Source organism: Artemia sp. Qi Xiang Cuo, chromosome 14 (assembly GCF_049724085.1).
Source record: "Artemia sp. Qi Xiang Cuo chromosome 14, ASM4972408v1, whole genome shotgun sequence".
NCBI classification, from domain to species: domain Eukaryota; kingdom Metazoa; phylum Arthropoda; class Branchiopoda; order Anostraca; family Artemiidae; genus Artemia; species Artemia sp. Qi Xiang Cuo.
In genome coordinates this window covers 24,684,205-24,702,267 of record NC_142807.1, presented here as the reverse complement: position 1 = coordinate 24,702,267, position 18,063 = coordinate 24,684,205, and the positions used below count along the sequence as shown (strand labels likewise).

General features: G+C 33.7%; 1 protein-coding gene across 1 annotated transcript in view; it reads right to left on the bottom strand.

The window, feature by feature from the left end:
- Positions 1 to 18,063, bottom strand: part of LOC148944293 (phospholipid-transporting ATPase ABCA3-like) — a 233,259-nt gene that overhangs the window by 102,579 nt on the left and 112,617 nt on the right. The window contains exons 19-20 of the mRNA XM_089100087.1: positions 7,808 to 7,903; positions 6,573 to 6,725 (exon numbers count right to left, since the gene is read on the bottom strand). Coding sequence (XP_088956213.1) covers positions 6,573 to 6,725; positions 7,808 to 7,903 — 249 coding nt within the window. The remainder of the gene's footprint in view (positions 1 to 6,572; positions 6,726 to 7,807; positions 7,904 to 18,063) is intronic.

Here is an 18,063-nt window from a genome sequence, read left to right as displayed (position 1 = left end):
CTAGCCTAGATTCAAGGCAAAGATGCATAAAGTCAAATTAATGGAACTTAGATTTTATGAATGTTATCTGATAACGAATTTATTCACTCTGATACCTATATTTTGTCAATTTTATCCGATGTATCTGACAACTGATGTTGATAAAAAAATGTAATTACAGAATTTATTCACTCTGATACTTAGATTTTGTCAATATCGGATCCGAAGTATCTAACAAATGATTTTTATATGGAATTTATTCATTCTAATACGTTAATTTTGTCAATGCTATCTGACGTATCTGACAACTTGTCTCGATAAAAAAATGTTATCAAAGAATTTTTTCACTCTGATACTTAGATTTTGTCAATGTTATTAAACATATCTGTCAAAAGACATTGATAACGAATTTATTTACTGTGATACTTGGATTTTCTCAATTTATCAAGTGTATCTAACAAATGATGATGATAATAATTTTTTTCGCTCTGATGCTTAGATTTTTTGAATGTTATCTGATGTATCCAACAAAAGAAGTTGATAAAGAATTTATTCACTTTGATACTTAGATTTTGATAATTTTATCCGACATATCCGACATAAGATGCTGATAAAGAATTTATTCAATCCGATACTTATATTTTGACAGTTTTATCCGGAAAATCTATGTGTCCGGAATATGATGATGATAAAGAATTTATTCACTCTGATACTTATATTTAGTCAATTTTATCCGACACACCAGACAAAAGATGTTGATAAAGGATTTATTCATTCTAATACAAAGATTTTGTCAATGTTATCCGACATATCTGAGAAATGATATCGATAAAGAATGTTAATAAATAATTTATTCACTCTGATGCTTAAATTTTATCAGTGCTACCAAAATTATCTCTCAAAGGACATTGATACTAAATTTATTCACTCTGATACTTATATTTTGGCAATGTTATCCAACATATCCGACAAAGGATGTTGATAAGGATTTTATTCAATCTGATACTTATATTTTGTCAATTTTATCCAATTTATCCGACAAAGACGTTGATAGAAAAATTTATTCAATCTGATACTTAGATTTTGTCAATATTACCCATGCATCTGACAATAGATATTGATGCATAATTTAATCAATCTGGCACCTAGGTTTTGATAATTTTAACTGAAATTTCTCGCAAATGATGTCGATAAAGAATCTACTCACTTTGATACTTAGATTTTATCAGTTTTATCCCGACCTATCCGTCAAAGGATGTTGATAAAGAACTATAGATTTTGTCAATATTATCCTACTTATCCGAGAAATGATATCGATAAAGAACGCCGATAAAGAATTTGTTCACGCTGATACTTAAATTTTATCAGTGCTACCAAAAGTATCGGTCAAAAGACATTGATAAAAAATTTATTCATTCTAATACTTAGATTTTGTCAATGTTACTCCATGTATCTGAAAATAGATGTTAATGCATAATTTATTCACTCTGGCCCCTAGATTATGATACTTTTAACTGAAATTGATGGCGATGGATGTCGATAAAGAATCTATTCGCTCTGACACTTAGATTTTATCAGTTGTATCCCGAACTATCTGACAAAAGAAGTTGATAAAGAATTTATTCATTCTAATAAATAGATTTTGTCAATGTTATCCGACGTATCCGAGAAATGATGTCAATAAAGAATGCCAGTAAAGAATTTGTTCACGCTGATACTTAAATTTTATCGGTTCTACCAAAAGTATCTGTCAAAAGACATTGATAAAGAATTTATTCACTCTGATGCTTAGATTTTCACAATTGTATCAGACATATCTGACAAAGTACGATGATAAAGAATTTATTCACTGTGATACTTAGATTTCGTGAATGTTATCTGATGTATCTGACAAAACAAGTTGACAAAGAATTTATTCACTATGATAATTAGATTTAGGTAGTGTTATCAATCGTACCGGTCAAAAGACATTGATAAAGAATTTATTCAGTCTTATACTTAGATTTTCTCAATTTTATCAAGCATATCTGACAAAGGACGATGAAAAAGAATTTATTCACCCGTATACTTAGATTTTGTGAATGTTATCTGTTGTATCCGACAAATGAAGTTGATATAGAATTTATTCACTCTAAAAGATAAATTTTGACAATGTTATCCAACATGTCCGACAAAGGATGTTTATATAGAAGTTATTCAATCTAATACTTAGATTTAGTTAATTTTATCCGATGTATCTGACAATGATTATGATAGAAAAATTTATTCACTCTGATACTTATATTTAGTCAATGTTATGCCACGTATCCGACAATAGATGTTGATACAGAATTTCTTCACTCTGACACTTTCACTCTGACATGTTTTGATAAGGTAGTGAAAAGGTGAAAGTGAACTTAAGTAAACCTAACTTTTTTGCATGTCTCTCTCGCTATACCCGTGTGTCTGAGTGATATTTAAATGTGTTTTTGTCTCTCTCACTCTCTTAACCTGTATGTCTGGGTGGGTGTTTGCTAGTCCCAGTGCTTATGTTTGTCTGTTTGTAGTCTGAATCTAAGTATTTGTGTGTGTGTTTTTTTTTGTCTCTCTCACTCTCTTTGCATGTGTCTCTGGGCAGGTGTTTTCTTGTCCCAGTGCCTATCTTAGGTTTTGATAAGGTTAACTGACATATCAGGCAAAGGATGTTGATAAAGAATCTATTCGCTCTGATACTTAGATTCTATAAATTTTATCCTGACCTATCCGACAAAAGGTGTATATAAAGATTTTATTCATTCTGATACTTTTTTTTAGATTTTCTCTATGTTACCCTATCTATCCGACATATGATGTATGCAAATTCCTTTTCTTACATCCCCGATGTTTCAATAGACATTCTAAACATTTGATATGGTAGCATACTCTAAAAATAATGAACACATAACAATTTAATGCATAATATATTTTTAATAAAATAATGTCATGTAGGATATTAATACAAAAAATATATTATTATACATTATTATTATCAATCAGCAACTTTGGACATTTTGAATCTGTTCCATTAAATATTTCATCATATTCTCTCTTGATACTGTAGCTATCGTCTTCTCTTAGTTCGTAATCAGTAGAATAATCATTAATCCATTTTGAGTCATACACAATTTTTACGGGAGGTCATCCACACGCTCAATTTGTATTTCATCTTTGCGTCTTTTGACCTTCCGTTGAATGCTAACACCTGAAAGCTGACGATAGGATGTATCAGTAGGCAATGTGTTACCTGCAATAGTAGCAAGGAGTTGTCCTATATCATCAAAGATTATTTTTTTGTTGGCATTCTCTTTGAGTGCAATCCTCTCCGGAGATCTCGGTCTCGCATATCCACCAACATAAGAGTTGAATTTTTTTGGTACTCCAAAGAAAGTTAATTCCTCACTATCGTGACAATGCACGCATACATTTCCGATAATGCTACCATTTGTACTTGTTTCATAGTTCAAATATTTCTCCTTTTTAGCTTTCAATGCTATAGTAACACTATCATGTGCACACACTTTCTTAAAATGCTTCATCTTCATTTTTTTAAAGATATGAGTTATGTGTTTATCCTTCCACTGCGTAAAAAATACTGATTTAATACATGCAGTAAACTAGGTAGTGTCGATAAGCCGCCATAGAGTACCAGTGGGAAAGCCGCGTCGTGTCTCTGAGCAAGCATAAAGTACGATTGGTAGAGCCGCAAACATATTTCATATCATTTTAAGATACGTAAAAAAAAGTTGAATAATTTCCAAGTAAAAAAAATACTACTACAAACACTATTTTTTTTATAGTAATAGTCATGACTAACGTATCTATACCATTCTGATTTTGAGTTTGGAAAATATTAAATGTAAATTGTGTGTTTTAAGTATTTTTTATCTTATCCTAAGACATGTAAAAAAATTGAAAAAATACCATATTAAAAAAATAATAATAATAAAAAAACTTCAAAAAAAAGTATAAAAAAAGGGGTGTGGGGCCCAAAAAGTTGGAGGGAGGGGACCTCTTGGAGTTTGGGGATAGGCGACCTTTGGAGGTTGAGGTCCTTAGTGGTTAGGGTTATTGATGGTTGCGATCCTTGATGGTTGATACTCATAATCGTCTCACTACTTGATTTCTAAGGATTTCTAAAGATTGTTCTGAATTTCTTTATTAAAATTCTTTTCTTGGCATCTACAACTCTATTAGTACCAACTATTTAGTATACTACAACGTTAGAGCATATTTTATATTGACAACACTGTTCAGATGGTACTTGTGTATTATATAGAACACATCCGACAAGTGAAGCTAGGTCAAGTCACAATGTCATCTTGTCATCGCTAATCATTTCCATAGAATGATGTTAACGATGCTATTCCAAATTTATAATAAATTGTCTATGAGTTAGCAACCCTTTCGGGGTTACCTTAACTGGTAAGCAGTTTAACCCTTTTTTACCACCTTCATATAATCCAATTAAAAATGTTATCTAGCTCTGTTTCAATCCTACTATTCAATCACCAATTAAGATCATTCATTGCATAGTAATGCAAATGCTATACCCTTTTCCGCAAATTGAGTTAGTTTACGCAAATGTTGTAACTTTCAACTTAAACGAATTCTGACTGTAGCATCCCATTCCTCATTCTTTAATTACCAGGGACACATTCCTAAGCAAACCAGTCTTGACTAAATGCAATGGTTCAGAAAATGGATTTTGGCGAAAGAGTTGTTCCACATGATTATAAGGTCTCCGGGCCAAAAATAGTATTTTTACAAAGAGACCATCTTTGAATACGCAATTTGACGATCTATACTTTTGGCTATTGAACCTAGAAAAACATGTCTGACAAGTCATGTACCGTCTGTATCAATTGATGCCTGCCCGCGGTAAGCCATGTACCCGTGAAACTCCGCACATATTCTTGTGTAATTCCTTGTACATCTCTGATTGGCCCAGAAAATAGGCGTTGGCTCAGAAACCCGTCTGGTAAGGCCTGTACCCTCTGTATCAATTGATGCCTGTCCGTGGTAAGCCATGTACCCGTGAAACTGCAAACATATCCATGCTTCAGGCTTGTAGGCGCTGAATATATAGATAGCATACTACTATTTTATCTTATGGTGTAATTTTTATTAACAGTAGCAATATGATTGCTTCATTGCTTTCTGTACGTTCATGCTAATTTTTGAAATTGCTTTCAGTTAGATAGCTTCTTCGTGAAAGTCACTTCGGGAGCCTCCACGAGGAGGAGGAGTGGGGTTAATGAGATTCAAAACATAAGGTCAGGGACTTGGAAGAAGACCATTAAGAATCTAAAAAAATATGCTATTTTTTAAAGAGAATATACATTCATTTTAGTGTTTACCCTTCGCTTTGTCTAATGGCTGATGTTTACTGTTTATTGTTTTAAGCAGGCAAAGATTGTCATGGTTCAAAAACTATTCCTTTACTCTGAACCTTCGAAATTGACGGATTTTGCGCGGGGATGAAAATTTCAAATCAAATATTCGCTTTGTTAGATTGTAATTGGAGGTGTAACTGTAATCTAGTAGATATTGTGTTCTCATTGAAGCCGAATGGGAATTATACACGTAAGTGGAATTAGAGTTGCCATACAGGGCATAATTGCGCTATTTGGGCACTTTTTGAGGTGGTTGCATGCTGAATTTAGAAAATCGTTTACTCAGCACATTTTCACTAGAAAAATTACGTTCGGTGCATTTTCACTTTTGTGGCCGCGCAATTTTAAACCGGGCATCTGGTAACACTGAGCAGAACATAATCAGATTGGGAATGTACATTACTTAGTCTGACTTAGTCTTAACTTAGTCTGAGGAAACTTATTGAATGAATGATTGAAATAAATAAGCCACAGAGCCCAAAATCGTCCGAGATAAATATGGTATAAATGTCAGACAGAACACTAGACAAGAAAGTAGATAACAATAGCACCCATAGCCCTAACAATGTCGAGAACAAAAATATTTAATTCAAAAGAAAAAAGGGGAGTGAGACTGTATGTGCGATAGAGTCTTACTACTCTCGTTAAACGTTTTACTTAGCCTATTTGCTTGTTTTAGGATGTTAAAAAAACTGGTTCAGACTCGAGAATAATAAAGAAAGGAAATATGTCTGATGTCTGATATGATGTTAATAAGTCTGAAAAAAAATCCATTATTGGTAGTTACCAGGAGTCAATAAAGACAGGACAGAATGATGTTAATAAGTCTGAAAAAAGTCCATGACCGGTAAACACTGTAGTCACCTCTCTCTAATTGTAAATAAGAAACAATGATTAATCTACGATGAGGAAATATACCCTGAAGATCATACACTGACAAGTAAGATTCGATCAACATTCCAAACGGCTAAGAAAACTTTTTAATAAGGATGCAACGACAGTAATCAGCAATAAGATGTCTTTACTGCATTTTATAGTGATGTGTGGTGCCTAATAGAGGTCCAACTGGACGTCTTCTACTGTATACCAACAGAAATATGTACAAAACAAATCAAAATAAGGGAAAAACAGAAATTTATCACTTATTATTCAATAGAGGTCAAACAAGCACAAGAATATTACCTGTTGTAAGAAGAATTCTTCTATGGTTCCTTGATTTACGTTTATAAGCTCATTATTGCCATAAAACACGTCAAGTTTTGAATAGATTTGCTCCAGTTCGGACGCAATTGGATCCGCCGATGACTTTGTAAGGGTAGTCGTCCATCGATAGCTCTAAAATACAGTTGAGTTGAAGCATCCGAATGCATTTAATAAAAATCAGTGAAGAAAAAATGTCGTGAAAAAAAAAGACATAAGATATAATCAAATGAAATTTTTATTCTCGTGAGAAATCGTTATATGAAAACTAAGAAAGCCGTTCATTCGCTAATTTATTGATTGTCTAAAAATGAGAAAAACTATGGTATTCGATTCTTGGTTAAAAGGTATAAAAAGTAAGATTAAAAAAAGTAAAAAAGTAAAGTAAACAAAGTAAAAAGTAAAGTAACTTAGTTAAAAAGTAAAAAAAAAAAAATTGTCTAGGGTGCAAAAAATTCTGCCAGTACCAGTCAATTAAGTGAAGTACAGAAAAACATACTTATACAGGACACGTAAGGCTGTGATTTTGAAGAAAAAAATATCTACTGCTTTGATAAATGGATAATATAGGTAGAGGGATTTATCCAGAAATAATTTTATATAATCATTTGTATAAAAATAAAATTATCAAATACCCCCCCCCCCCCTGGCAAAGCTCCGTGGCTGGGAATGCAGGGAGAAACAAAAACCTGCTAAGAGTCATTATAACTGTATTTGACAGTCCCAAAGTCTCTGGAAGGGGGAAAATTCTCCTTTTTTTTAATAGTATTTTTTATTTAAGAACTTACTAATGAGAAAAAATTTATATTAGCTCCCTGTTCAGAGGCAAATATGTTGCACGATGACAAAAGAAATATGCCTGTTTTAGGGAACCGCCTACACTCGGTTGTGTGTTCCAATCTATAAATTAAGATAGGAAAAGCCTCATTACAGAGGTAGGTCTCTCATGAAAGTAAAGAGTATTTTAGAAATTTAAGTGAACCAAAAATGTAATAATATAATGAAGGCTACAACTCTCTCAATCCTCTGTTCTCTAGGCCAAAAACCGACTTCAATAAAAATGGCTTTGCTTCACTTCATTATTAAGTGTTCCCTTTTAGCTTCTGTAGTCATATTTTTATTTTTATACGTTAAATTTTGTAAGTTTTTTGCAAGGGATGTGGCAGTAGTAGCGAAAATCATTGTGCTAAATATTTTCTGAAATAAATGATGCTTACGTCAAGTGAAATTTCCCTTGAGGGTGAGTTTTGGAAACCAGGAATCATCTCGAGGACCAAAAGTGCGACTACGATGACAATCAACGGGAGTATCAGCTAAAAAGGAAAAGAAAATCAAATCGGTCAGTATTGGTTATTGGCTATTTGACGCATTGAACAGTCGAATTGACTCTGTCCTTAAAACAAACGAAGGGGGAAATTCAAATAAAATTAACTACAGTTTTGTATACTCATAGAATAATCATCCAATGAGATATTTTTAATATTTCCTGGCGCCTGCTAATATTTTTTTAATATATAACAAACCAAACACACTTATAAACTTACACACTCACGCATTCATAAAAGGTTGTACCTAAGACACTCATAAACTTCATCAAGTTGCTCCTAAAAAAGAAAGGAGAAAAAGGCATAGCATTCGACGGTCAAAATATTTGCCCTCTTTTCCAAGATATTTTCAAAATTTCTTCCGTTTTTTAGAAAAAAAATCAGTTATATTTCATTATAATCTTTTTTTGGTGGCCGACAGTTTTTGACTACAATTAACAAGATGCACTTAATTGGTACACAATTGATCTTTAAATGAATGAAAATATTTATAATAGAAATTTAGATTGTTGTATGGTGCACTGGTGCTTTCATACAACTACGTCAAGGCTTTCATAGCCGAAAATTTCGTTATATTACGGTGTTTTTATGATCTCAGGTTCAACGTGGCGAATCGTTTTATTTTTTTCTAGCTCAGCTAAGATAATAAACTCGGACCCCAATATAACCTCGGACCCAAAGTCAGGCTATAGTAAGAATATTAGCCAAGTTGTGCCAAAATGAGTTTCCTGCATAGAACATACTAGATTTGTGAAACAGTGGTCTCCTCTTTATCATAAGCAGAAATAGAGCTGTAAAAATTAAAAAAAGAAACTAAAATTTCTAATAGATTCTATGAGCTTCAAGAATTTAACAGACTTAATATCTTAAAATAATTAAATGAAGGTAAATTTTTTTCTTTATATTATCAAAACTCTCAAACACTGATTTCTTATTAAAAAAACATTGATTTGTTACTTTTGATAAGAATTATCCATAAAAAAAAAGTATTTTCGCATTTGTAATGTACATGTGCTAATGAAAACCTCTTGACAGAAATACAAGGTAAGTAGAAAGGCCTCATGAGCTCGTGACGGGAGTCCATATATGGGTATAGAATACTACGCGAACACCGTGCTGCCATCTACAATTTAGTCTAACGCTGACGGGACATAATTTATTCAAGGATTATTGGTCGACTCGAGGGGGAAGTGGATTTCCAAGAAATAGACCCTAATGACTCGTGACGGGAGTCCATATATGGACATAGAATACTGACGGGGGTCCATATATGGTCATAGAATACTACGCGAACACCGTGCTGCCATCTACAATTTAGTCTAACGGTGACGGGACATAATTTATTCAAGGATTATTGATCGACTCGAGGGGGAAGTGGATTTCCGAGAAATAGGCCCTAATGACTCGTGACGGGAGTCCACATATGGGCATAGAATACTGACGGGGGTCCATATATGGGCATAGAATACTACGCGAACACCGTGCTGCCATCTAAAATTTAGTCTAACGCTGACGGGACATAATTTATTCGAGGATTATTGATCGACTCGAGGGGGAAGTGGATTTCCGAGAAATAGACCCTATTGACTCGTGACGGGAGTCCATATATGGGCATAGAATACTACGCGAACACCGTGCTGCCATCTACAATTTGGTCTAACGCTGACGGGACATAATTTATTCAAGGATTATTGATCGGGTCTAATGAGGTCAAGGTCGATTTATTTGGTGTTCGTCCAGGTGTATTGTCTCCGGGGCGAATTTTGCACATGCGCATGGACGGTGGGGAAGAGATGTATTGATCTGGAACTCAAAGGGGAGAGAATTTCTGTGAAATTGATTTGCATAATCGAGGGGAATGTATTGATCCATGAAAGGGGGAATTTATTTGTTGTTTCTAAGGGGAATTATTAATTCAAGAAAGGGGAATTTATTTGTTGTTTCTAAGGGGAATTATTGATTCACGAAAGGGAATTAGAAATGACATCACTTGTTTCTTTGGAATTATGCGGGACTCTAAAGAGATAAATTAATATTCTATTTTTAAATACGGCTTGTCAGGTCATTAGACTTAGCGATAAATTGATATTCTATCGAAGCCATAATAGTGTAACCAAGAACATATTAGAGATGAAGAGATTAACGCGGGAAAGGGTTTCCTTTGAATTTCAAATGTGACAGCGCAGGGATGCCAAAACAAAAGGAACACGCAGAAGTTAAGTTTAGGGATAATTTGGGTGAAACCATTTTGGGACATTTTAGAAGATGATTTAAGCGAAACCGTTTGAAGTATTTTTGAAGATGATTTTAGAAGATGATTTAGAAGAGGAGTTGAGGGTGAAACTCTGTGGTCGTTATAATCCACAAGCTCCATTTGAACAGTTTTGTGAGGTCCCCTACCCCAACAATCCCCCTAACCCAACCCCAAAGGGCCCCGACTCCCCTACTCCAACGCCGAAGGAACCCCCCGGCCCCCAAAGGCCCCCGGTCCCCCAATGGCCCCAAAAGGGCCCTCAAAGGGTCCCTGGGCCCCCAAAGAGCCCCAGGGCCCCCACAGGGCCCCCGGGCCCCCAAAGGCCCCCGGGGCCCCAAAGAACCCCCCAACTTTTGGACCCCCATCCCACCATTAGTGTTTTGTTGTGGTTTACCTTGTCACAGTTACATTCTCTTGATTTTTCAAAGATCATTTGGATTTCTTTCGTTGAAATGCAAGAGTTGGAATATTTCAGTAGTTTTTTGTTATGGTTTACCTTGTCACAGTTACATTCTCTTGATTTTTCAAAGTTCATTTTTGATTTCTTTCGTTGAAAAGCAAGAGTTGGAATATTTCAGTAGTGTTTTGTTGTGGTTTATCTTGTCACAGTTACATTTTCTTGATTTTTCAAAGTTCATTTTGGATTTCTTTCGTTGCAATGCAAGAGTTGGAATATTTCAGTAGTGTTTTGTTGTGGTTTACCTTGTCACAATTACATTCTCTTAATTTCTCAAAGTTCATTTTGAATTTCTTTCATTGAAATGCAAGAGTTGGAATATATCAGTAGTGTTTTGTCGTGGTTTACCTTTTCACAGTTACATTTTCTTGATTTTTCAAAGTTCATTTTGAATTTCTTTCGTTGAAATGTAAGAGTGGGAATATTTCAGTAGTGTTTTGTCGTGGTTTACCTTGTCGCAGTTACATTCTCTTGATTTTTCAAAGTTCATTTTGAATTTCTTTCGTTGAAATGCAAGAGTTGGAATATTTCAGTAGTGTTAGTTCATTTTGGATTTCTTTCGTTGAAATGCAAGAGTTAGAATATTTCAGTAGTGTCTTGTTGTGCTTTACCTTGTCACAGTTACATTATCTTGATTTTTCAAAGTTCATTTTGGATTTCTTTCGTTGAAGTGCAAGAGTTGGAATATTTCAGTAGTGTTTTGTCGAGGTTTTCTTTGTCACAGTTACATTCTCTTGATTTTTCAAAGTTCATTTTGGATTTCTTTCATTGATATGCAAGAGTTGGAATATTTCAGTAGTGTTTTATTGTGCTTTACCTTGTCACAGTTACATTCTCTTGATTTTTCAAAGTTCATTTTGAATTTCTTTCGTTGAAATGCAAGAGTTGGAATATTTCAGTAGTGTTTTGTCGTGGTTTACTTTGTCACAGTTACATTCTCTTTATTTTTCAAAGTTCATTTTCGATTTCTATCATTGAAATGCAAGAGTTGGAACATTTCAGTAGTGTTTTGTTGTGGTTTACCTTGTCAAACTTACATTTTCTTGATTTTCAAATTTCATTTTGGATTTCTTTAATTGAAATGCAAGAGTTGGAATATTTCAGTAGTGTTTTGTTGTGGTTTACCTAGTCACAGTTACATTCTCTTGATATTTCAAAGTTTATTTTGGATTTCTTTCATTGAAATGCCAGAGTGGGAATATGTCAGTAGTGTTTTGTCGTGGTTTACCTTGCCACAGTTACATTCTCTTGATTTTTCAAAGTTCATTTTGGATTTCTTTCGTTGAAATACAAGACTTGGAATATTTCAGTAGCGTTTTGATGTTGTTTACCTTGTCAAAGCTACATTCTCTTGATTTTTCAAAGTTCATTTTGGATTTCTTTCGTTGAAATGTGTTTTGTTGTGCTTTACCTTGACACAGTTACATATTCTTGATTTTTCAAAGTTCATTTTGGATTTCTTTCATTGAAATGCAAGAGTTGAAATATTTCAGTAGTGTTTTGTCGTGGTTTACCTTGTCACAGTTACATTCTCTTGATTTTTCAAAGTTCATTTTGAATTTCTTTCATTGAAATACAAGAGTTGGAATATTTCAGTAGTGTTTTGTTGTGCTTTACCTTATAACAGTTACAATATCTTGATTTTTCAAAGTTCATTTTGAATTTCTTTCGTTGAAATGCAAGAGTTGGAATATTTCAGTATTGTTTTGTCGTGGTTTACTTTGTCACAGTTACATTCTCTTGATTTTTCAAAGTTCATTTTTTTCTTTCATTGAAATGCTAAAGTTGGAATATTTCAGTAGTGTTTTGTGGTGGTTTACCTTGTCACACTTACATTTCTTGATTTTTTAAAGTTCATTTTCGATTTCTTTCATTGAAATGCAAGAGTTGGAATATTTCAGTAGTGTTTTGTTGTGATTTACCTAGTCACAGTTACATTCTCTTGATTTTTTAAAGTTCATTTTGAATTTCTTTCGTTGAAATGCAAGAGTTGGAATATTCCAGTAGTGTTTTGTCGTGGTTTACCTTGTCACAGTTACATTCTATTGATTTTTCAAAGTTAATTTTTGATTTATTTCGTTGAAATGCAAGCGTTGGATTATTTCAATAGTGTTTTGTCGTGGTTTACCTTGTCACAGTTACATTCTCTTGATTTTTCAAATTTAATTTTGGATTTATTTCTTTTAAATGTAAGAGTTGGAATATTTCATTTGTGTTTTGTTGTGGTTTACCTTGTCACAGTTACATTCTCTTGATTTTCAAAGTTCATTTTGGATTTCTTTCGTTGAAATGCAAGAGTTAGAATATTTCAGTAGTGTTTTGTTGTGCTTTACCTTTTCACAGTTACAGTCTCTTGATTTTTCAAAGTTCATTTTGAATTTCTTTCATGAAATGCAAGAGTTGGAATATTTCAGTAGTGTTTTGTCGTGGTTTACCTTGTCAAAGTTACATTCTAATGATTTCTCAAAGTTCATTTTGAATTTCTTTCGTGAAAGGCAAGAGTTGGAATATTTCAGTAGTGTTTTGTCGTGGCTTACAGTGTCACAGTTACATTCTCTTGATTTTTCAAAGTTCATTGTGGATTTCTTTCGTTGAAATGTGTTTTGTTGTGCTTTACCTTGACACAGTTACATTTTCTTGATTTTTCAAAGTTCATTTTGAATTTCTTTCTTTGAAATGCAAGAGATGTAATATTTCAGGAGTGTTTTGTCGTGCTTTACCTTGTCACAGTTACATTCTCTGAATTTTTCAAAGTTCATTTTGGATTTGTTTCATTGAAATGCAAGAGTTGGAATATTTCAGTAGTGTTTTGTCGTGGTTTACCTTGTCACAGTTACATGTTCTTGATTTTTCAAAGTTCATTTTGAATTTCTTTCGTTGAAATGCAAGAGTTGGAATATTTCAGTAGTGTTTTGTTGTGCTTTACCTTGTCACAGTTACATTCTCTTGATTTTTCAAAGTTAATTTTGGATTTCTTTCGTTTAAATGCAAGAGTTGTAATATTTCATTTGTGTTTTGTTGTGGTTTACCTTGTCACAGTTACATTCTCTTGATTTTCAAAGTTCATTTTGGATTTCTTTCGTTGAAATGCAAGAGTTAGAATATTTCAGTAGTGTTTTGTTGTGCTTTACCTTTTCACAGTTACAGTCTCTTGATTTTTCAAAGTTCATTTTGAATTTCTTTCATGAAATGCAAGAGTTGGAATATTTCAGTAGTGTTTTGTCGTGGTTTACCTTGTCAAAGTTACATTCTCTTGATTTCTCAAAGTTCATTTTGAATTTCTTTCGTGAAAGGCAAGAGTTGGAATATTTCAGTAGTGTTTTGACGTGGCTTACAGTGTCACAGTTACATTCTCTTGATTTTATAGTTCATTGTGGATTTCTTTCATTGAAATGTGTTTTGTTGTGCTTTACCTTGACACAGTTACATTTTCTTGATTTTTCAAATTTCATTTTGGATGTCTTTCGTGAAATGAAAGAGTTGTAATATTTCAGTAGTGTTTTGTTGTGGTTTACCTTGTCACAGTTACATGTTCTTGATTTTTCAAAGTTCATTTTGAATTTTTTTCGTTGAAATGCAAGAGTTGGAATATTTCAGCAGTGTTTTGTTGTGGTTTACCTTGTCACAGTTATATTCTCTTGATTTTTTAAAGTTCATTTCGGATTTCTTTCGTTGAAGTGCAAGAATTGGATTATTTCAGTAGTGTTTTGTCGTGGTTTACTTTGTCACAGTTACATTCTCTTGATTTTTCAAAGTTCATTTTGGATCTCTTTCATTGAAATGCAAGAGTTGGAATATTTCAGTAGTGTTTGTTGTGGTTTACCTTGTCACAGTTACATTCTCTTGATTTTTCAAAGTTCATTTTGAATTTCTTTCGTTGAAATTCAAGAGTTGGATTATTTAAATAGTGTTTTGTCGTTGTTTACTTTGTCACATTTACATTCCCTTTATTTTTCAAAGTTCATTTTGGATTTCTTTCATTGAAATGCAAGAGTTTGAATATTTCAGTAGTGTTTTGTTGTGGTTTACCTTGTCAGACTTACATTTTCTTGATTTTTCAAAGTTCATTTTGGATTTCTTTCATTGAAATGCAACAGTTGGAATATTTCAGTAGTGTTTTGTTGTGGTTTACCTAGTCACAGTTTCATTCTCGTGATTTTTCAAAGTTCATTTTGGATTTCTTTGATGGAAATGCTAGAGTTGGAACATTTCAGCAGTTTTTTCTCGTCGTTTACCTTGTCATACTTACATTCTCTTGATTTTTCAAAGATCATTTTAGATTTCTTTAGTTGAAATGCAAGAGTTGGAATATTTCAGTAGTGTTTTGTTCTGGTTTACCTATTCACAGTTACATTTTCTTGATTTATCAAAGTTACTTTCGAAATTCTTTATTAGAAGTGCACGGGCTAGATTATTTTCCGAGTGGTTTGTTGTCGTCGATCTTGCCACGTCTATTTTCTCATGATTTTTCAAATTTGATTTCGAATTTGAGACATTGAAATGAAAGGGTTGTATTATTTCAATTGTGACTTGTCGTGGTTTACATTATCACAGTTACATTATCGTAATTTTTCAAAGTTAATTTGGAATTTTTCACATTGAAATGCAATAGCTGGATTATTTCAGTAGTATATTTTCGTGCTTTACCTAATCAGAACTACAGTCTACTAATTTTTCGAGCTTAATTTGGAATCTCTATAATTGAAATGAAAGATTTGGAATATTTAAGTAGTGTTATGTCGTGGTTTAATATTTCACGACTAAATTCTCTTAATTTTTCAAAGTTATTTTTGTATTTCTTTCATTGAAATGATAGAGTTGGAATATTTCAGTAGTGTTTTGTTGTGGTTTACCTTGTCACACATACATTTTCTTGATTTTTTAAAGTTCATTTTGGATTTCTTTCATTGAAATGCAAGAGTTGGAATATTTCAGTAGTGTTTTGTTGTGGTTTACCTAGTCACAGTTACATTCTCTTGATTTTTCAAAGTTCATTTTTTGAATTTCTTTCATAGAAATGTAAGATATGGAATATTTCAGTAGTGTTTTGTTGTTGTTTACCTTAACACAGTTACATTCTCATAATTTTTCAAAGTTCATTTTGAATTTCTTTAGTTGAAATGCAAGAGTTGGAATATTTCAGTAGTGTTGTGTCATTGTTTACCTTGTCACAGTTACATTCTCTTGATTTTTCAAAGTTCATTTTGAATTTCTTTCGTTGAAATGTAAGAGTTGGAATATTTCAGTAGTGTTCTCTCGTGGTTTACCTTGTCACAGTTACATTCTCTTGATTTTTCAAAGTTCATTTTGAATTTCTTTCATTGAAATGCAAGAGTTGGATTATTTCAGTAGTGTTTTGTAATTGTAACTGTGACACTGTAAACCACGACAAAATACTACTGAAATATTCCAACTCTTGCATTTCAACGGAAGAAATCCAAAATAAACTTTGAAAAATCGAGAGAATGTAAGTGTGACAAGGTAAACCACAACAAAACACTACTGAAATATTCCAACTCTTGCATTTCACGAAAGAAATTCAAAATGAACTTTGAAAAATCAAGAGAATGTAACTGTGACCAGATAAACCACAACAAAACACTACTTAAATATTCCAACTCTTGCATTTCAACGAAAGAAATTCAAAATGAACTTTGAAAAATCAATATAATGTAACTATGACAAGGTAAACCACAACAAAACACTAATTAAATATTCCAACTCTTGCATTTCAATGAAAGAAATCCAAAATGAACTTTGAAAAATCAAGAGAATGTAATTGTGACAAGGTAAACCACGACACAACACTACTGAAATATTCCAACTCTTGCATTTCAATGAAAGAAATTCAAAATGAACTTTGAAAAATCAAGAAAATGTAACTGTGACTAGGTAAACCACGATAAAACACTACTGAAATATTCCAACTCTTGCATTTCAACGAAAGAAATCCAAAATGAACTTTGAAAAATCAAGAGAATGTAATTGTGACAAGGTAAACCACAACAAAACACTACTGAAATATTCCAACTCTTGCATTTCAACGAAAGAAATTCAAAATGAACTTTGAAAAATCAAGAGAATGTAACTGTGACAAGGTAAACCACAACAAAACACTAATGATGGGATGGGGCCCTTCTGTGTCTCAAATGCGCAAATAAAAAAGTATTAAAAAGGGGGGGCAAAAAAGTTGTGGGTCTCTTTGGGGCCCCGGGGGGTCTTTAGGGGCCCTAGGGCTCATTGGGGGCCTGGAGGCCCTTTGGAGGCCCTGGGGGGAATTGGAGGACTGGGGGCCTTTGGGGGCCGGGGGGATCCTTCGGGGTTGGGGTAGGGGGGTCGGGGCCCTTTGGGGTCGGTCTAGGGGGGTTGTTGGGATAGGGGACCTCACAACACTGTTCAAATGGAACTTGTGTATTATAACGACCACAGAGTTTCACCCTCAAATCATTTTCTAAATCATCTTCTAAAATCATCTTCTAAAATTCCTCAAACGGTTTCGCTTAAATCATCTTCTAAAATGTTTCAAAATGGTTTCGCCCAAATAATCCCTAAACGTAATTTCTGCGTGTTCCTTTTGTTTTGGCATCCCTGCGCTGTCACATTTGAAATTCCTTGGAAACCATTTCTCGAGTTAATCTCTTCATCTCCAAGATGTTCTTGGTGACACTATTATGGCTTCGATAGAATATCAATTTATCGCTAAGTCTAATGACCTGAGAAGCCGTATTTAAAAATAGAATATTAATTTATCTCTTTAGAGTCCCGCATAATTCCAAGGAAACAAGTGATGTCATTTCTAATTCCCTTTCGTGAATCAATAATTCCACTTAGAAACAACAAATAAATTCCTCTTTCTTGAATCAATAATTCCCCTTAGAAACAACAAATAAATTCCCCCTTTCGTGGATCAATACATTCCCCTCGATTATGCAAATCAATTTCTCAGAAATTCTCTCCCCTTCGAGTCCCAGATCAATAAATCTCTTCCCCACCGTCAATGCGCATGTGCAAAATTCGCCCCGGAGACAATACACCTGGACGAACACCAAATAAATCGACCTTGACCTCATTAGACTGGATCAATAATCCTTGAATAAATTATGTCCCGTCAGCGTTAGACCCAATTGTAGATGGCAGCACGGTGTTCGCGTAGTATTCTATGCCCATATATGGACTCCCGTCACGAGTCAATAGGGTCTATTTCTCGGAAGTCCACTTCCCCCTCGAGTCGATCAATAATCCTTGAATAAATTATGTCCCGTCAGCGTTAGACTAAATTGTAGATGGCAGCACGGTGTTCGCGTAGTATTCTATGCCCATATATGGACTCCCGTCACGAGTCAATAGGGTCTATTTCTCGGAAGTCCACTTCCCCCTCGAGTCGATGAATAATCCTTGAATAAATTATGTCCCGTCAGCGTTAGACCTCCTAGTATT